This window comes from Orussus abietinus, unplaced genomic scaffold, assembly GCF_000612105.2.
Source record: "Orussus abietinus isolate OABI.00-Male unplaced genomic scaffold, Oabi_2.0 scaffold59, whole genome shotgun sequence".
Taxonomy (NCBI): Eukaryota; Metazoa; Arthropoda; class Insecta; order Hymenoptera; family Orussidae; genus Orussus; species Orussus abietinus.
Window position 1 is genome coordinate 602,323 of NW_019395985.1, and position 21,935 is coordinate 624,257.

The following is a 21,935-nucleotide window of genomic DNA, read 5'->3' on the forward strand; positions in this document are numbered from 1 at the left end:
GGTATTTTTTAAATAATTCTCTTGTGTATTTAATGAAGTTAAAACAACGTTTGTTAAATGTCATGTTGGAGTGTGACAATTTTTTATTAATGAACACTTTTCAGGGTAAACCGAAAATATCGAGGATTAAAGGATTTATAAATATTCCGCCGATACTCGAAGCGGTTAAGGCAAAACCTTTTAACGCTGTTTAATGCACCCGCCTGGCAATATTGTATTCTCTGCAAATATTTAAATAAAGCGTCCGTTATTTCCGGAAAAGCATTCGCGTCGCAAAGCCAGCTTTGGAAGCTGGACGGTGTTCCGTGTGATTTTTCTTTATTTTTTAATTCAATTGCAACTCGCAGTGGGTCCATTTGCCCACGGTAGACATCATATTTATTGCAAATGTACGTTTTCAACCGTGCATCGATTCCACAGCGGGAGGATACAACTCAATTTAATTAATACCGTACTTATAGAATTTTCCGCCCCGCGATCGTGTTTAAACAATTTAATGAAAAATCTGGACATACACGTAAAATTCCCCGGGGAAGAAATTCATGCGAATGATTTCGGAATAATTATAATGAAAATGGGAGAGATTGATTGAAAACCCCCCCAAAGGGATATTAAAAACAAAACGCGTAAGCATGGTTCACTTTGCTTTTCCAGAAGGAGTTTTTCTTTTTTTTTTTTTATCACCCCGGCGAGAATTCGCTTTTTGGAGCTAACGGGGAGGAATGAAGGTCTCGGTGAATTCGGCCCCTTTTCAAACGAAATTTATTCCGCCGGGCTAAATTCTGCTCCGTATTTACGAACCATGCGACACCTGAAGTGAATTTGGCACCGTTTCAGCTCGTCGCCGATTTGCTTTCCTCTTTTTTATTTTTTTTTTTTCCCCCCCCACTTCATCTGGACGAAGTGCGCATAGTTTTCCCTGTTTTTCCGAGTAAACAGGGCGAGAAAGTATTCCTTGGCATTGGCCGAAAACCGTGCGTCAAATTCGACTCTGGAGTTAAGTTCTCGACATCTTCCCTCTTTCGGTGGAGGCAAAGAGAAATAAAAAAATTATGAAAAGTATAAAACCTTAAAAAGTGTGGAAAATGAAATTGAAAGAAGGAGCGAAAGATTTCCAGAAAATAATTTAAAAAAAATAGGTACAATGCCCAGTGGCCCACGGAATTGCGGACCAGGGACACGACTTCCCATGGAGGCGACTCGCCGAATGGAATAATCGCCATAAATGGATCCGGGATTTAATTGGCCCCATCAAACGATTCTCGATGGCACTCCGTGAAAAAGCCCGCTTTTCCGCCGATTGAAAAATCGGCCTACGCGAATATACACGCGGCTCCCGTTTTTTTTTTCCCCGAAAAAAGAAAGAAAAAAGGAAAGGTCGTAAAAGCAAACCTCGAGTCTGCTCCTTTGTGCGAGATCCCCTAAAGACGTCGAGTCGATCGAATCGATCGATCCAAATCAGGCTTATCGAGTCGCCATTAATAGGAAAATTACTTCCCAGAAGCTTTATAAATTGCCTGCTGGTCTCTCCCCGTCTCTGATCTCTCTTTGGACCATTTTAACCCGTTCCAAGCATGCACATCCCATTAAATTAGAATCACAGAGAAACAAGGTAAGAACAAAGCCACGAGGCCTCCTTTCCGTTGATTGTGCATATTTAACCGACCCCAGGGGGTCCGAACTGACTAGGACATGTCCTGGGACAGTTTCGAGACAATTAACGGCGGTCCATGTTTAAGGTAACCCTGCACATCCCATTGAACCAGAATCATAAAGAGATGACAGGATAACAAAGCGACGGTAACGAGAATTTCGGTGGGTCTTGCCTTCTCTTTTTCTCCATCGTACACCTTCCACGGGGTCGGAGTGACCAGGACAAGTCCTAAGATCCTTTTGTACGTACTCGAAATAATTAACATTGTTGAATTGGAGATAAGAAAAAAATAATTGTTAACAGAGAAAGAAGGAAAACCCTTACGGCGATCATTTCAGGATCCTCTGTCCCTTATTTTCGGTCGCTATCTTTCGCCAGGACGATCCAGAAGGATCCAGGACCTGTCCAGGATCGTTTCGTCGAGAGAGTCGACATGACCGCAGGTCGTTACCCCTAGTAAATTACATCACGGAGCCTGCAAAAGCCATCCAGCGGTTCCCTCCGATCTTTAGAGAAAGGACATACGCGCGTACATTTGCCGGGTTATCCTGTCTTCCTCTCTCTCCCTCTCGGGAATCGCGCCCTCGCACCGTCTCTCTCTCTCCGACCCACTCTCTGTGTACGTAAACGCGAACCTGCTATAGCGAGATTATGGTATTACGGTATTACGGTATTATAGTGCTACAATAGGCGGACCGGGCGAGATAATGTCGGATAAAAGTCCGACATCGTTCCCTCGATTACGCCCGCGAGCACGGTCCGAGTAATCCTTAATTACGCCCCGTAACGAGCTTTCGTAATTCCGATCGCCGGCCGATTTCCGCACCTCCCGGGAGGACGGCGGTTTGCCCTAATTTCCCGATCGAAACTTTATGGGAAGTAGTTTGGACGGAACTCGATGTCCAGGGGACTTTTGGGTCAGAGTCCGGGGACCGGTCGGACGAAAATGAGCTTTATCGCTGAGGAGTCCGGGTCTCGAACGGGAGAAGGGAAGTATTCAAATGTTATAGGTAATGTTTCAAGTACGAGACTATTTCATTACTTAATTATACTTTACTTAATTATAAGTCGGTCCACCTGGAAAACTCCAAAATCTCAATCCGCAACAGAACCTGTCTTATCATTCGCATCTCAATCCCGATAATTGGTGCAATTCGGGAAAAGTTAATAATCGATGATTTTCTACAGAATTCGGAAAAATCAAAGGGAAGGGAAGTTTCGGAAGAAACTGGCGGCGCAATTTCCTCGATAAACGCTTTTGATTAGAGAGCAATTTCCTTTCATCGTCTCTTATCACCCTCCATATGACGGGACTAATTGAGTAATTGGGGACTCGGTTAAACTTTTCCGGGGAGAATTCCTTCACATTTATCATCTCCCCTATCACAGGGGTCTATAATCATTATCGCAGATCCTGCTTCAATATAAAGGAATTACTGTAATTATTGCACAAATATGAAAGACCAATCAAGATCTTAAAAATTCGGCTCAATTCCCTCGGGGAAAAAAAATCGTAGATATTTTCCGCTGCGGAATCGTGGATCCCCTCTGTCCCCCAGGGGGGGTGTAAGGGGGCCAGAAATCCGCGAAAGAAGTCGAGAAAGTCGCGCTTTCGCCTCGCGAGATTCGAGAGATCTCGCGAGGCCGACGAGCGAAGTCACGGCTTGGCGAGCTCGGATCTACCGTAGATTTATTACGAACAATGTCTGCATACGAAAATAATTCCCGAGACAGGTAAGAAGAGGAACGCAAAACCTGGAAAATAATTTCCGCGGACGTGGAGCGATCCCGCAAAAAGAAAAAAAAAAATTGAAACAAACGCCATTCCGGCGCGCGAGATGAATACGGCGCGAGCGTATCGCGGATAATCCGTAATGGAAATTAATTTATTAATGCAATTTAAGGGAGATCTGAGAAATGCAATTTTTCCACGGGGATTCTGGTACACGGGTTTTTTTTTTTTTCCCCATAACTTTGAAACATTTTTTTTCGTCATTTTCGATTTATCCCGTTTCCGCACCGCGTGTGACTCTCGGCGAGAAAGAAATAAGAAAGAGGCGAGAGAGAGGAAAGGCAATAAAGACTGTTCTGTTTGTAAAAGCAATAAAGAGGCGGCGATCGATCGTGTCTAAGGAAGAAACATCGTAAAACAAAGCGATCGGGAAGGGAAAGCGAGAACGGAAATGAAGACGAATGAATTTCCCGGAGAGCTCGAGGATTTCGAGCGTCGAATAAAAGCGAGAAAGGAGAATGGAGAAATGTCGTCGAAAGAGGGGGGGGAAACCGGGAGAAAAACGACGAGGAATATTGAACGGACTTATAGTAATTAATATCGCCATCAACGAGTATTAACGATCAGATTACCGGATTTTCAAGCGAAAATAACGAGCCGTTAATTACGCAAACGGCACCAAAGGGAAAACGGATGATTTACTGCTGAAAAAAAAAGGACAATTACCCTTTTGCAGAATTTCCATAACCCTTCCGATTAAAAGTAATTTCTTCAAGCCGATTTCATATAACTTTCAAGGATACATAAATATTGATAAACATACCAAACGGTAAATAAGAAAAATCGTTTAAAACGAAAAAAGGGGGAAAACGGAGAAGCGATGAGTGGCAACTGCTCGTTGAATTTAATTTTCAGCCAAAACGGTGGTTATCACGAAAAAATGCTTCGAATAAAAGTTATCGCCAGTTAAATGGGCCACATTTTCTGTTTGAAGCGTTTTCTCGTGTCGCGTCTCGTTGAGTCGGAAAATCGAATTAACGGGGGATCGTTAAAAATGCAGTTACATCGCCCGTCCCCGCGGGTGCACCGTTACACGGTCACTGTGAAAATGGCCGGATGCGAATTAAGGTGGATAAATAATCACGAATATCGTCAATCCTGAGAGTGCCAACGATACAGCCGCGGCTCTTTACGACCGGTTAACGGGTTAATAATTACGGCGTTAAGTCCAAGAGAGGAACGGCGGATTCGGCGTTAAAATAAGTACAGAGCGGAATCGTTTAAACCGCGACTAACGGCCCATTCCGGCCATCGGCTAAAACCACTTTTCACGTCGCCGCTTTTTGCGCAACCACTAAACATCAAATTCGCAAAAAATCCGCCCTTTTGCAAACAAATAATCTCGTTAAAGGAATAAACGAGCGCGTTAACTCGGGGGGGGGGGGGCGAACTCGAAAGGGAAGAGATGAAAAAAGAAACCTCGTGAAATGTCATGACGCGATTAACATTTCTGGACGATACAGAAATGTGTAACGTCAAAATGCGATTTTTTCTATCGAGAAAAACGTACGGAAAAATTCGTACACTCAAGATAAACGTCATTATTAAAATACATTTTTTTTTTTTTTATAGAACAGCTGTCAGGATTTCGCAGGACGTGAAGATTAAAGAGACAGAAAATAGCCGAGTAAGACGCTATTAACATTGCCGGGTTTACAGGAATAGCGTAACACCGAGATACGGTCTTTACGAGCGAGCGTTGCGTCGCTCCTGGCGGAAATTTAGCGTTAAATAATAAAATAAGAGCCGGTCATAATTTTATTATTCCGCGAAGATCGGTTACGAGAGTTTCGGTTTCCACGGTGAGAGGGACTCGAGATCGGTCGAAAGGCCCGACGAGAGATGTAGGACAAGCGGGAAAAAAGAGAGAGGGCCGAAGGAGGGGAGGAAGGAGAGAAAGCAGAATCGCAATTTGTGGGAAAAATAGACACGGCGGACATGTCGATAGATCGCTATTACCCCACACCGTTCCGTGAGTTTGCATTGAAAATTCTTACCCTCTAACCAAATCACCTAGGGGAACATCCAACATACTTCTTATCCTCCATTTGAGACTAATAATTATCCTTCTAACCTTTTCTATCTCTTCGAATGTGTTATTTTACCTTCTATCATATATCTTATTAGGATTCTAACATTATACAAAGAAATCCATTTTTTAAGGCTTATTGTTTTTTTTTTCTCCTCGGGGTGGATATTTTCTCCGATTTCCAATTTTCGAGAAAAGCAAAATCTCGCGTGCCCGGTCCTCGTCCGTTTCCGATCGATCGACGGATCGATGGATCGATCAATCCCCCCTAGTGGGATAATAGGGAGTAGACGGAGAAGTAAGGTGCAGAGGCTAACGATCTCTTGGCATGTCTGCGCATCTTTTTATCCCGTAATGCCCGGATGCCTCTTCTCTCTTTCTCTCTTTCTCTTTGGCCTACTTGGTCGGATCTTACGATCGAGCTATCGTGAGGCAACCGCGTTCCGATCTTTAAGTCGACTCGGCCTCTCGAAGCCGTCGATTTGAATAAATCCCCGTAAAATGGTACGATCTGACGTAAAGCATTCCGGATAAAATTCCCCCATAATTTTCCCCCAAACTGGCACCAAAGTACTCGTGCAATCCCTTCAATTACCCTTGTGCAAGAGACGTGCATCGAAAGCGGAGTCGATATCCGGGAAATGGAATTATTTTCCCTTAATCGATCGCAAAGTCGTCGATTTTAGTATACGTCATCGCGGAATGATCCATTCCGATTTTTTTAATCGATCGTGATAAATCATCGCCGAATGATTAAATCTGTAATGCGTGTCGAGTTACGATTTAATTGAAAAATCTCCATTAGCGTCAATGTCGGGAATATTCTTGAGCAACCAGAAGGAATTTTGCAGGTTACGTAAAAAAATAATTTACAGGAGGAAGAAAATGCTGACGGAAGTGTGCGATTATTTATCCACTTGTTGCTCAACTCCACATTACCTCATTCGCTGCGATCGAAACGATTAAAAAAGTCGGGAAATAACAAATCCCAATCAACACACGCCAGATTTGGCCTGATTTCCTCAGAACTTACGAAAATCCGTGAATAAAAAAATGCGGCAGAATTTAATAATTAATTTTAACGGGATCATTCATTTATTGTTAATTTTTTTTTTTTCCATGATCAGCTATCAACGATTGACTTTTGCAGCCGGTCGAAAATATGCACGAGAGGAGAACGAAGAAGGGAAGTGGAGGAGAAGGCGAGGAGATACCGTAAGACTCGAGGTCGGCGCCCGGCAAGGTCGGGCGAGCAATCCCGCGTGCCGATTGGACGATCCAGGGGAATGGAGCCCTCCTATTGGCGGAGACCCCGGCTCCAACGGAAAGGAGTACCTACGCTCGTAAATCGGAGAAAAACCGAGACGTGTGCGAATGGCCACGTGGACGCGACCTCTCGGACCTCGGAATTAACTTCGGAATTTGTCGACGTGGTAGCTTCTTCACTTATCCAGTAAATTCACGTGGACAACCGATGAGACTTTCTAACGCCACTTTTTTTTTTTTTTTTTTAAATTATTCGAAACGACCAACGCTAACCTCAATGTCTTTGGCATTCACTCATTACTCTTGAAAGCTCGATAACGATCGAGCGAGGCGATAAACGTCGAAAGCGCGATAAGTCGAATCAAACGGGCTTCAGTTATAACGAGAATCGTGGAAATCGTGGAAATCGTGGAAATCGCGGAAATCGCGGAAATCACGGGTAAAGCGTTGCTGGAAAAGCCGACTCGCGCTTTAACTTTTCTCACCCGCTCTTTTTCCGCCCCCCGCGAGTTCATCCGGCAACGGATAAACTTTTTCCGCCCACCTCACCCCTCTCCCTCGGGAAACCCTCGTCGAAGCCCTCGGGAAGACCGGAAGGCGCAATTGGCCCCCGCGGAATCCAGGATTAACGATATCCCGCGGGCATAGGTTGCGATTTTCCTTCGTTTTTTCCCCACTTCTTCCTTTCCCTCTACACGAGGGGGGGAAAAAAAAAAATTAGGGGGGGAAACAAGTAAAATCGAAGGAAAGAAACGGAAGATCGACCCCTCCCCTCCTTCGGTCGTTCATAAATATTCATACGGGATTCTCTGGCCCGGGGAAATATTCGTTTTCGGGGACGGCATGAGATTCCGGCGGTAGAGAAAAAAAAAGAAATTAAAAAAATCATCGCGAAAAATTATACAGGGTGGCTCAGAATTTTCTCCGACTCTCGTTGGAGTGCAGGAAGAATTGCTGAAATACAAAAAAAAAAAGCAAGAGCCCGAAATCCCTATCTCATTTAATTCATATTACCCAAAGTTGTTGAGAAGGAGACACAGCAATATTTCGTTGCGTCCCAATTTTTTAATGTTACATTTTTCCGATAGTTGCATCGAAGTGAAGAGAAAGTTTATGAAAAATGAAAACAATAGAAAAAAATCAGGAATTTTAGTCATGATCAATTTTCCCTCATCCGAAAGAGTCGATGTCAAACGATCGCGTACGACATAGATGCAGTAAAGTAATTTATATCAATGCGTTTGGAGTCTTATCACGAACAGGTAAAGTCTATGGAGTCTGCGGATGATAAGAAATGACAAGCTCGCAACAATTTAGCGAGCTCTACGGGGAACAAAACGACGTATCATACCGAGGGGACACGCGATAGGTCTTGCGCGTATGCAATGACACGTGAGACCAGGCCGGTGTCCGTTTACGCATTACGTCGGCAGGTGGCGGCGCGTGCAGCGCCCCTGATAACGCGATACGCCGTGATAAGCCGAGCCTTCGGCCCATAAACCGCGGATTACGAGCGGATCCTCCGCGATAAGTCCGCGAATCATCGGCGATTCCGGCCCGATCGTCGTTACTGCCTCGTTTGGCGGAAATCGCGAACAATGCCGCAAAGCCCGTAAAGTACTTGGCGCGTGACTCTACCGCGGAGAGAAGTAACGAGCACATCCATGTATTCGTTGCAGGGAATTATTTCGAATGAAGATAAAGGTGGGTATTTTACGTTTCATGAAAAAAATTCTTATCATTTCATTAGCAATGTGTACTTGGCGCGAGACTCTATCGAACACATTAAAGGGGAGGGAGATATGGAGGGTACCCCGGTGAAAATGTCAATCTTTCTTTCTTCGGTAGTAGGGAAGCTCTTACCCCGGATATAGTGGAGGAGATATTAAAAATTAATCCCTCTCGGAGCGGCCAATTTAGGGGCGCCGACACCGCAAGGAGAAGAGGACCCATTAGCGGCCGTTAAGACGAAACGGAAACAAAAAGTCGAGCGAAAGAAAGAAAGAGAAAAAAAAAAATGAATTAACGAATCTCTTAAGCGGCGCTTCAAAGGCGAAGTCGCCGAAATAAGTTTCGCCATGGCGAACAATACCCCGCGAACTCCAAAATTCGACGGATCCAATTTTGCAGACATTTTCAATTCTCAAGGATTTCTGAGTTTCCACAATTTTTTTTTTCTACAATTTTCAACGACTTTAAAATGAATTTAATAATTTTCTTCCCGTTTATGAAAGAGAGAGAGAGAGAGTGCTGGAAGTTAAGACAAAGTTATTGTTACAAAGACCGAGTACTTTTCCTTGTCGACCCCGAAATAGGGTATGCAAATAGACACCCCTTGTACCTACAAGACATTATGCTAATATCCGACGAGTTAGACAATGTTCACCCCCCCCCTTCCTCCGGAATCGGAAATGTAACGAGGTAATCGAATTATCGCGTCACGGGAGAATTTCGGTCAAGTCCCACGTGGGGAAAGCGGCATAATCGCGTAATTACTCGGCATCCATTCACATGAGGCCCCCTGTCAATTGACAATACCCTAACGACGGTCTCTGATGACAGTCTGCCAAACGGCGACCCATGGTCGTCATCGATTTTCCCCATAACCGAAGGAAGAAAGGAGAGACCGACTGCTCCATTGAAACGACCCGTTAAATAGAAATAATTTCGATAATTAATTAATACCTTACTTTCAAGGCGTACTTAGAATGTAAGCCGTAAAGCAGATTTCCCGCAATCCTGTCCTGCAAACGGTGGAAAAAAAAAGGGATCGAAAATCCGAACCCATCGCACCCCTTAAGCACCGTCTGCTTTCTCCCGAGGGAAGAAAAGGAAGAAAGGGAAGAAAGGTACACCCCCAAGCGATATAAAGGAAATTATCTCCTATCTCGACATCCATGAGGTCGAATAAAGGAAGAAGGGGGTGAATTTCCTTCCCCGGAGCTTTACGAAATGTCCACTATCACGTCTTATCGCGCCCTATCCCTCGGTACCCCCGAAAATGCCCAGAAAACGTGCCACCGAAAATCCACCGAGATAAGGGAAAGAGAAGTAATTATCGAATTTTAACGGGATCCTCAATTATAGAGAATCCTAACTAACAATTCCAAAAGTTAAATGAATAAATAGAATCCGAGCCAACCCCATCCCCGAAAATGGTCCCGATCGAACTTTGAGAGGAAACGAAGATAAAAAAAATCCAACCGACAGAAGAAATTAAATTAAAAAAAAATTAGAAAAAGAAAAAGAAATGGAAAAGCAGTCCCGATAGGAACTTCCGGAGGGAGGAAAGGGGAATGGGGTTGCACCCCGATGACGGGGAAAATTATCGTCCCTCGCGACATTTATGGGGTCGGATAAAAAAGGGTCGGGGTGCGAAATGCTTATTATCGTCGGGGTTTTCACCCCCTGGAGTACGTAACGAGGGGTTGCGTCCGATCGCCGATAGACTAATAAGATTATTTTCCACCTAATAATTTATCACCCCCCCCCTCGTCCCCCCATACCGGCCACTTCCGAGGTGCGAGCTAATTTCCCGGGGACGCGCCTAAATATCGACAAATTCCGCGGTCACCCAACCCCCTCGGGGCTCTGACCCCCGATTTACCCCTTTTCCTCCCCAATCTGCGTGTTTGCATACCGGGCTCACTTTACTTCGGTGCGCAATTACGCGGCGAAAATCACCGAGTACAAAATAGAGATGATTGAGGCGGTCATAAAAGAAATACGAAGGACAGGGAAGAAAAACTTGTTGGATCGTTTCTGTACCTTGTAGATGCCATCGACGAGCCGCGTGAGCTCTTCGGTCTCCATTTTGATAAGATCTCCTTGCTGACTTCCTTATCAAAAAAAGTCCTCAAAAGACCGTCATACTCGAGACCGCACTCAACTCCCGACTCCTGAAACGAAAATTACTTTCAAGAGCACCGACAGAAAGAGAAATACATAAAGTCCCCGAAATTCCCAAAACAAACTCGAGGGCAGTAAGACAAGTACCGGTGACGCGTAATTATTCCCTCCGCAGAGATGAATAAAGCGATGTAAGATAAGACCGAAAAATTGAAATTGTAAATACGGAGTCGAATTCTAAAGGGAAGAGGACTTCCAGGATTCCAGACAGGGATATTCCGATCCCAAAGTCATCTGACTTGCATACAAGATTATGCAGAATTTCTGCATAAGGAATTCGGGAATTCTTGCAGTGGCCCCCCGATAATTCGTAAAAATTCGGGGCACGTGTTTGGGTATGTACAATGGAGATAAAGTGAGAGAGGTACTCAGTAATCACGCGTACGTGACACGTCGAATGAAGACAGGATTAAATTTAAACGACGATCATCCTTGCGCGGTTATCAATAATAGCATGTTATGAAAAATTGCATCGCACATAATAAAAATTAATTGTCCACATCATCCATTCGTTGGAAAACGAGTAATTCCCTAGACAACAACGTTGACGAGACTTTCCCACGAGTAATCTCAAGTGCACATCTCATTATTCCGTCATCGCTCCAAAACGGATCATCGTCATTCTCGGGGCGACGCAGCAGCGGCACTGCGCAGCTCTGCATATGCAGCGCGAATGCATCTCGAATGCATCTCGAGAGGTCGCAGGCTCCTCGGGTACTTTCATTCCGCAAGGACACCCGGTACCCGCGGCTCGGTGCGGAAAATAAAAGGAGCGCATAGCTCGGCGCACCGCACGTTTCGTTATTCATCCAAAGGCCCCGCTCCGAGGAGAATTCCGCGCAGGGTGCGCAGTTACTTTCAAAATCGCATAAGAAAAGGGGAAAAAAAGTGAGCGAGGCCCCTGGGAACCGGAGAGCAATCCGGGAAAAGGCGGATCCTTGTTCGAGGACTCGCAAGGACTCGACGTACATCATCGAAATGCTCCCTTAAATCGTCCGGTTGACGTTCCGTCGGAATTACGAGAATACGAGGACGGTAAATGGAACTGATAAGTGATAAGAGCGATTTTTGATCAGCCAACGGAGTATCAGTCGTTTATGGGAAAAAAAAAATATCATATGTAATAACTGCACCCAGGTTAAGTACGAGTGATAAGAGTAATAACCTATCAGCCGCTATCACGAAAAAGTGTAATCTACAGTGACCTGAAATATCGACGACTCGGTTACGACTTCTCCGATCGCAAAACGCTAACTTTCGATTTTTAACGCCACTAATTGGAGAATTTCCCGAAGGGGGGAAGTCTAGTACGCGTAATTAGCGGTAATCGATAACAATCGAGGTCGTGAAGTCGCGGTGTTAACGAGCTTAGAATCGAGATTTAACCCCGAGTTAACCCGTTCTTTTAACCAGAGTTTTAGCAGATTTCCAAGCCCGAACTTTTTACCTCATCGCATAAAAGAGATCGATATAGGATGAACGGGGAATCGGAAAGAGAAGAAGATATACGAGAAAGTCGCCAGGAGAGGCGTAAAAAAACAGGACGATGGAAGGACTAACGAATGAAAAAGGAAAAACCGGGAGGGACGGGGCGGAAGAGAAGGACAATAGAGAGAGGCGTGAGAATTGAGATCGAAGCGATCGGATGAGAAGCGGACCCAAGAGCGTGCAGGAATGTCGTCCTGCTTTTCTAACGGGAATTCTCTCTCCTCCGGGAGTCCTGCGGGAGGGGAGCGGCTCGCCGCATGCGGCCCGCCGTTGCCGCACGCGGGGCACCGTAGCGGGACCTCCGAATTCGTTCGAAATTCCGATGAATCTCCATTTTTTTTTTTCCGATTCTCTTCATCGTGTCCTATCCAATTTCGACGGATTTCTTCATTTTCAAGGTATAGTAATTATTAAACTAGAGCAATTATCGCGAGAACATCGAAAAGTAAATACATCAACGTGTTAAAAGAGATAGTCCCAAAAAACATCAGGATGATAAAGAAACGTGGATCGGAACTCTTAAAGCACGATCTCACGTGGAGAATGAATAAAAAAGAAAGTTTCAATTTCTAGAGGAAATATTTAAAAAAAAAAAATAAACATGGGATCAAGAAACAACGTAGTCGAGTTTTCGCGAGGAAAGTCGACGGAATGTTACTTTTTTATTTATTCCTATCCAAGAGGACAAGTCGTGCCAGACTTTCTCTCCGGTTCGAGAAGATTAGAGACCTCTCTTCCTGGGATGCATCCGTGCGGCGCGTTTCTCCGCGCCGCAAGCGGCCGCGGCCGCATGCGGTCGGGACGCCGCGCAGAAAGGGAGGCGATTAATTAATTTCACGGGAGAGCCTGCAACCGACAGGGAATTGACTTCTCCGTTTTCGGGGACAAAACGGGACACTTTCGGTAGGAATATTGAAACGGGGAGGGAAGGGAATAAAATAAGAAATAAAAAAAGAAAGACCGGTCCAGGGGATAAATAAACAAATAAATAAATCGTAAAATGGAAAGAGGCGCCGCCCGGGCTTTGACTGGGGGGAAAAGCGCGGAAAATGCGGGGAAAATGTAAATGTCAAGGTAGGCGGAAATTGTAATGAGAGAGGGCAAAGAGGCTTTTTGCAAATGCACCTGACGCCCGAGGAAACCGCAATTCGTCGTAACCCGCGGAATTTACGCCTCGGTGAGGAAATTGTTCGAAAGCGAACAAATCTATACATATATATGTATGCAGATGTACATACATGTGTAGAGAGAGAAAGGCGAGATCTTAGATGACCGATGGCGTTAACGCGTTTTCACTGGACGTGAATTTAAACGGCAACGTGAAGCACTTACGAAAGTTAAAAGTAAAAAATTGTATGATAAGGGTTACGAAGGGAATGAGATAAGATCTACGACATGTCCGCCTCTTTGAAATATTCATTCCTCGATATCGCGTCCGGTCTCTGCGATGGCTATTGCAAAATTCATAAACACCTAATAAATGGCCATCGAACGTGCCAAACTTTGCCCGCGGTATTTGCGCGTCCACCTGTGCCGCATGCGGTCGTAATGCGGGGCCGCACTTCCAAGCAATATGTAACCAACATGTCAGTCGATATATTATGCAATGTCGAAAATAAGACCAGCAATATATCAACCTCCTAAATGAGATAGCTAAAAGTGATCAATTTCCGTACAAATTTCTATATGAATAACACATGTTAATATATCATTAACACCTACACGTATATCTACGTGAGTATGTACACGAGTATGAATGAAAACGTGTGCGTATATGTGCGCACGGAAATAAAAACCCACAAACTGAATACGTTTCAACGCCCCACACACACGTAACGAGGATGCCGAAAAACTAATGTGTGCGTCTGCAAATATGGATCTATAAATGCGTTTCAATACAAATACCCGGAAATATGTGTGTGTGTGTACGTGAATGCACGCATGACCGTCCAACTCCACCGACACACATTCAAGTGTACGAGTGCCCTGGACGCAGTACACCCACAAATACTCATCTCGACGTCCACGTACACCTGTCCGCGAGTGTGTACACTTCCCCTCTCTCTCATTGTTCCGCCTATGCGGAGGAAACGCTCTCGCGGTTTCGAAAGCCTCGCGGTCTGGAATTTTCCGGCAGTTGTCCGAGGTCAGGACCGAAGGCAACTGTGCGGGACGGAAAATGCCGATTTTTCGCGCGAGAGAGGGTGGGTGGAGGATTTTGGCTCGTCACCTGGATGCGCCCCAGGATTTCCGGGGAAATGGCCGGTCCCCGTGTCCTGTCGGTAGCAGGACACGGACGGAATTAATCGACGTCGTTTCTCCGTGAATTTTCCCTCCCCTCCCCCCTTGTGTGGGCACGGGGCTCCATTAGGGCACAGGTGGACGTCGACTTTGCCACCTCCGGTGTGCCCATTTGTTAGGGACAGGTGGATTTCCCCCCCCGCGAGTCCGACCGAGAGGGGGGGGATCAGGGGATGAATAATTTAATCGGTGGGTGTACACCGATTACACCGGGACAAGGTATGACTCACGAGTCATACTTTGACTCGGTGAACACGAGGGATAGCGGCGAAAATGATGGGAAAACATTCGCAAATTCGCATTTTCACGCTCGGGTCTCCCCCCCTTACACCTCCGCGGATAAACTTACGCGTGTTCACGCACTGACGATTCCACACACACACATACACACGTGCGCACATAGAAGAGAGGGGAGTGCCTCGAGAGACGGCGAAGGAGAGAAAGGAAAGGAAGGAATGCGAGGAACGCGGAATTCCCGTCAGGGGGAAGAAAATTATCCGGGAGACCTCTAAGAGCGAGACGGAAGGAGGACTCCGCGATATTTTGCGTTTTCCGATTTTTTTTTTTCTTTTTTTTTCTTTTCACACTATCTGCTATTTTTATGATTCTTGGGAGTTTCGCAACTTTTACAATTTTCCTGGATTTTCGCGACTTCGCGAAAAACTGAAAATCCGGCACGTGCCACGAACAAGTGCCCGCGGATAAATAAATACTCCCGGGATAAAGCGATCAAATAGATTACCGACAAAAAAAAAAAAGGTACACCCAACAAATGAAGAGAAATTTATCAACGCCCCGAAATGAAATTCCGTTATCGGAATAACCGGTAATGATTTTCCCCGCGGCAGGTACGGGGGGGGGGGGGGGAGGGAAAAATGTGCACAACCCGTGATAATAAATGCAAAAGATACCGGCGATAATAATGGGAGGAATAACTCTTCCCCGCCGTAAAGCTCCGCGTTAATGAGACCCACGGATGATAAGATCGGCGGATAATTAACGTCACGAAGCCAAGTGCTATCCCTGGCCTTTAACGTATAGACGGTACTCGATTTAACGTCTCGTTGCTCTTTAACTAGAAAAAGGAAAATTCAGGTGATCGCATAAAAATCCGCAGAGAACGTAACGAACCGCACTTTCGAGAAATTAATCGAAATCCCGCCAAACGTGGCAAAAAAAGAAATATTAAAAAATTCGATTCGCCCGACCAAACTGTTTCCCAAAATCACCCGAACGAAGTCGATTAAAACGATTTCGTTAAACGAAGGAGAACCATTTTTCCTCTTTCCTCCGCGTACCGTGTATTAGGTAACGCAAGAGTGCCGCAAGCGGCCGGCCGCACCCGGTGCTCGCGGATTACGCAAATCCGCGGCGACCTCTCCGCAGGCTGTTCGGAGAGTTCGACGCCGGTACGGAACGGCCGTTCCCAAATCCGCGCGTTTCCCTCTCACCGATCGGCGTTATCCCGCCTCCCGAATTATCGCCACTTTAATTGTAATCACAATAAAATCCATCGGCAACCTCGGCCGGGCCCCTTATCGTTATCTCGCGGGTCTCGCCCCCCCCCCCCCCCCCACGGGGGGGGAAATAAAAAAGCGCGAAACGGGCCGGCCGTTATGGGACATATATATGCGCGTAATTGCGGAAGTCGGCATCGATGGCGAATTATCGAGCACCGAGCCGTTAGATACCGGCCTTGCAGAAATTTCGTGTTAACGTTGTATAACGCCGTATATGCCGTATATGCCGTATATGCCGTATATGCCGTATATGCCGTACAACGCCGTATATGCCGTATATGCCGTATATGCCGTACAACGCCGTATAACGCCGTATATAATAAGGACGGCCAAAAGAGATGAATTTCCTCGCCGAGTAATTTTCTTTCCCGGAGTTTCACGGTCGCTTTCACTTTTCCCACCGGAATCCTAAATTCCTACATTACGCCTAAAGTGCGATAACAGTTCAACGACCCATTACAAAATATCCTTAACCTTGAATATTCCCCTAATGGAAAAAGAAAATTCCAGATCCCAAATGGGAACCTTTCGTATCAGGCGAACATTCTCCCAACGCGTTTCCAGTGATTTACATAAATGATAATTACGATGAGACGTAACGTAGGGTGATAAGTCGAATGAAATGCATTAACCCGGATGATAAGTGCGATGAAATTACACACGTTGAAAGCGCAATAAGCGCGACGCAGTAACCGGTCGTTCCTCCGTGCGTAAGATTCGCGTATAATTTCCGCGTAGGAAATATTTCGAAAATGTGCCCCTTGTCCCGCCAGGAAATGATTCCGTCATAGAAAGGGTTAATCAAAGCACCGGCCCCTGGGCACGAAAGGGATCCCCTCTATCCTACGGGAGTCCCTCGAGTTCCTGCTCGAAGTGCGGAAAGAATTGCCCCGGGGATGTTGCACGTCTAATTAAATGGACTAATTTCATTCGTTCTCGCCCCGAGTACGCGTAAGCTTGCTCTCGCTCAGGGGTTAAGTAATTGGACAAGAGTACGAGCCAATTACTCCGAATTTCATGGGGAAAAACGCGAGCGTGTCGAACCAGCTCACAACGGGGTAAAAAAATGAAAAATAAAAAAATTACAACAGATTCGACAATAAAAAAAAAAATCATACTTCTTACGATTCATTTTGACGAATTTTCAGAGATCACTTTTAAATTGAGTTTCACTTGAAATGCCGACATTCCGAGGAAAATCCACGGCGACGTGAAAGGGTGAAAATTGTTCGCAAATGGCGCACGATTATAAATCATTCCAATCGCCGTATCGCAATAATTGCACAACCTCTCGGCAAAGTCGAACAATAATCGATCTCACGTACCCGAGAAATCTCTCGATAATCCGATACCCGAGACCCGATTACCTGGTCTTGCGCCACCGAGGTAATGAAATCACCGACAAACCTTAATTACACCCGGAAGTAAATTCTATTTCGAAATTTCCACCACTCCCCCCGAGTAGGAATTAACTACTAATAGTAATAACGTAAACGTAAATATTCTCAAAGCTAAACTTGTTTATAAATACGGTTTTCACATTCTGTTAAAAATGCGAAATTAATACCGTGAGAAATAAAAAAAGTTCCATGGAACCGAAGAAATATCTCGTTCGTTCAATTAACATAAATGAACTCAAGTGAAGCTTACAAAAAATACCTACATGACATTGTTCAATTTTATTTACCTGGATTTATCTTTCGCGCTCCTCCAGGCGCGCGACCTCGGAGACGAGACCGCCTATGGAAGGCCGGAATGCAAATTTGTAAACAAACGCCCGGAAGAGGTGCGCAGGATTTTTCGTTTCTTCACTGAGAAGTCACAGGGGAATAGAGACAACACCACTGCCGCGTAACCACTGCGTAACGGGGCGCCTCGGGAGAGGCGAGCGTAAGACGACCGTCCGTGGCGACGCGCGCGAAGCGACTGACGCGCCGGCCGCGGCCGCGAGCTCGCCGACCCTCGAGCGCTATCGCTCGAGAGATCGAACTCGATCGAGAGATCGAACTCGATCGAGAAAAGTCAGTTTCGTCCCTTCGTGTTAAATAAACGTTATAAACTTATTAATTAAAAAGAGATTAAAAAGAAACAAGTATTACAGAATGATTTTCTCTCGTTACGACATACGCGGACTAAATTTCTCAAGCAAAGAGAAAATGTTTAATAACAAGAAGAACTCCTGGTAGCGTTGTCAAATGTTTCAATTTGATGAATTATGTAGATCGCTTTATTTATACGTACCATGTAAAGTGTTTCATTGGTATGTATTATGTAAACCATTTCATTTGCGGAAGTTACTTCGCCACGTTTTCTACGGATTTCAGGATTATGTCATTTCTCAGGCTGCCCCAGATATGAAAGGGAAAAAAAAATCATAATAGCCCGTGACATTGACATGAAAGTGCCGTATTCATACCGCGTGGGAATAAAGGAGACGAACCACTTTTGTCATTTCAAAAGGACCGGTCGAGGTTCTCTATTAAGTTTCAACGACCTGTAAATCCTAGTTGTACTTCCTAGCTGGGAAAGTGCCACTTTCTGACTGGCAACCCCCAATTTTATTATTTACTTTCAATCAAGAAATGCCCTTCAATTTTTTAATCAATCTCTATTCTCATCTGTAATAAACGCGCCCGATTTACTAGCGTATCTTTGTAAGCAATGTTCTCATTTAAATATTCTTTAGTGCATCTTTATAACAAAATGCAGCCCGGTTATCTCTACGACCAAAAATCACTTATCTGAGCTGCAATAAAAAAATATATTTAAAAAGTAGTAATTCTTTTTAATATTGAACAAAATCAGAGAATCGATATACCACATCTAACGAGATGTGCCTCCCACGTGTACTTATTGTTAGTGCAGCGTAATTGTTGCACTTGTTTCCCGGCAGAAACACGGCATTCGTGCAGCTGGGCTTTCAGTCGATAAATCTCGACTCGTTGGCTGCTCTTCTTTCCGAAACACCCCCGGTGGCCATCGTGGGGCTATTTCACCCCTTCGGTCCTTCACTGTGGACGAAACGAGACCTCGTAAAATACGAACGCGGCCCTCCCCCACCTGATAATTGGATTTACGGATCCATTCGTCGAATCGTCCTTTATTAAAAACTCGGCTCCCACGAGTTTGCACCAATCACGTCTCCATTGCGATCTCCGAGCCCTCCTTTTTCCTCCCCACGGATTTTACGAAATCGCCCTACAAATTTCCTCCCCGGGGAGAAATTAAATCTCGAACGTTTTCATTGAGAAATTCTGCTAAGTCAATTTCCTATAATTGACGTTCCCTAGAAAATGCCTCATCACATTTACATTTCTATGAAATTACATCGCTATAATCCCTTACTCCATATATATATATCCATGAGTTCCATGTATAACTTAACATTTTCTTATAAACAAATTAATAAGCAGGAAATAAAATCGTCGTTCAAGTGGGTAGGAATAATAAAAAAATCTCGAAACCCGCGAATCTTCACATTTCTCCATCCACTTTCCGACTTCCGCAAACCCCGAAATAATTCCTAACACTTCAAAGTTCGAATTTCTATAATGTTTTGTTTAACCTCTCGACCGTGTTAAAAATAAATCCCGGCCCGAGTAATTTCCCGAATATTTAAACTGGCGGAAATTTCTCCGCTTTTGCGCGATAATAGGCTGAAAACGTTTGCGCAAATTGGGGGAGAAATTAGATCCGGATATTTTTTTATTCCCACGGACGTTTATTCCATACGAGAAGTTTGTGGGGCAGAAGTTGTTGCTCCGACCGTTTGTGGTACGGACTTGTAAATAGCGTAATGAATTAACTCCAATTCCGGACTTTCCTCGAATTTCCGGCCACCAGGGAGCAGACCTAGTTTTCATGCTCGACATTGTAATATAGAGTGTTCTCCACGCATGTCGAGGAGAAGCCAGTTATTCCCTCGGAATCATCTAAAATCTACATATTATTGCGTCTGGTCGCCCACGCCGAACGGAATTAACATGTTTCGAGACATCTGTCCACCCCAATTCGAAATCAAGCAAAATTCACCCATCTATGAGTCCCCCAACACATAAGTAAAAATAAACCAGAGAAAACATGAAAAAATTAAAAAATAATTAATTTAATTTTTGCGAAATGCGAAAAAGAAGCTGGCTAGCGAAAATACCTTCGTGTCTATTTTCCATACACCAATTAATAAAAATAAACCTAAAATACACGTATACGTGTAATTAGTAGGTAAGGACGGTTCACGATCAGTCACGTTTAAATTTCAGACTTGTCATGTACTCGAAAATGAATTCGGATTAAACTACACAGAATCAGAAGAGAAGAGAGAAAATAAATCGCGAGAAAGGACAAGAAGCCAAAACGACGTGGAGCGTCGAAGAGACAGAATAAAGCAAAACGACAAAAGGGCAACATAAGAAGACAAAGGATGAAAACAACACGAGAAGACAAAAAGCCAACGAGCCAACTAGACTCTCCTCCGCCATAAAATTGTCTGCTGAATAAAATATCGCATTTTTATCACCGACTTCTCAATCCTCCCCGATTCGTCCACTCGATCCTTTGAGAGACACCTCCCGCGGAGATTGCATTTCCGATCCCCGTTTCTACCATAACAACCGCCGATATCGAAAAATCATTCAGACAAAAGATCACGGACACGAAGTCCTTTGCAACTTTCCTCTAAGACATTTTTTCCTATCTTGCCCGGTTTCCGCGAAAACTCGAAGCGAAGCGGCGATAAACTCGGGGACGTGGAATTACGACTTCGGCGCGATGTAACGTAGAAGTACGGAGTGTACGTATCGCCGTATCGCAATACATCTCACTGTGCATAAATGTCGGCGTAAAATTGACGACAAGTGAATTTTACAACTGCGTAATATCACCAGTACAAAGTTCTGCTCGTGAAAATTGTGTTCCATCTCGAGGAATGAATCAGCCACCCAAATTCGTTGCGATACCCCATCTAATAATATTTAATATTAATTACAAGATACATTAGTAACTTTGAAATAAAGTTTAAATCCCCGGAAAAAGTCGAAAATAATTTTCCCGCAGGTGATTCTTGTTCGCGCGCGACTCGGATCCGCCGCTATCGCTATCAGTGAACGCGCACGAGTCGACCCCCCGCGAACTTGCCCACCCTCTCTATATCGAACGTTACATCTTCCGGGTGTGTTGCCAACTTCATCCCGTATGGCCATGACGGCTCTCGTGATGGATACCCCCGCCCCCGGCATCGGCACAATATTTCACGCCTTATTTATTTTTCATCGCGCGACCGTTCGCGCCCCCGCCACCGAAAAATGGATAATAAAAAATCTAGCAGATGACGCGCCGTCCGGGTGGAAATAAAAAACGGGGCGACATCTGTATTTGGTTTATTGCCCGGTTAAACGACGGCTCGCGCTATCGCCGGATTAACTCCCGAATTGAATCCAGCTCCTCGCCCAAACGGTTCGCAACATCGAAAAACACCTCGGACAATTGTTGTCCCGAATCCTACGGGGAATAAGTTTTGTAGGGGGTATTTTCCCGTGGGATGCGCAGATTACGAGAGAAATTCGACTTTTTACGAATGGGAGTCAAGAGCGACGCCGCCATTGGCCGGCGATTTTCGAACGAGCGGATTAACGCCGCGGTGGAAGATGTCATTTTAAGAAAATATTTTGCAAATGTCTCCCGTGGCATGACATCGTCGTTACACCTCGTAAATTACTATTAGCAATTGATAACAATCGCCAACGCAAATGTGTTCAGGCTCGGAAGACATTCTTAAGGAAGAAGAGGGAAAGAGCGTAGCAAAAATGTCCCTTCCACGAGAATTTCACCGGAGGATATTTTTATCGGCGATTCTTTCTCGCTCTTTTTCTAAGGCTCGCTCCTGCATTCTAGATTCGCAAGGTCGACCGGATTCCTCGATGACAGAAATCGGTGACAGTCAACGGCGACCGGTAATGGTGGGGTTTACCTCAGAAGGCC

General features: G+C 44.9%; 1 protein-coding gene across 1 annotated transcript in view; it reads right to left on the reverse strand.

The window, feature by feature from the left end:
- The window catches only part of LOC105695027 (trichohyalin), a 77,898-nt gene extending 60,036 nt beyond the window's left edge, over window positions 1–17,862 (reverse strand). Inside the window, exons 1-2 of the mRNA XM_012416246.1 lie at window positions 17,647–17,862; window positions 10,510–10,640 (exon numbers count right to left, since the gene is read on the reverse strand). Coding sequence (XP_012271669.1) covers window positions 10,510–10,554 — 45 coding nt within the window. The 5' untranslated portion in view covers window positions 10,555–10,640; window positions 17,647–17,862. The remainder of the gene's footprint in view (window positions 1–10,509; window positions 10,641–17,646) is intronic.
- Between the last annotated feature and the right edge of the window lie 4,073 nt (window positions 17,863–21,935).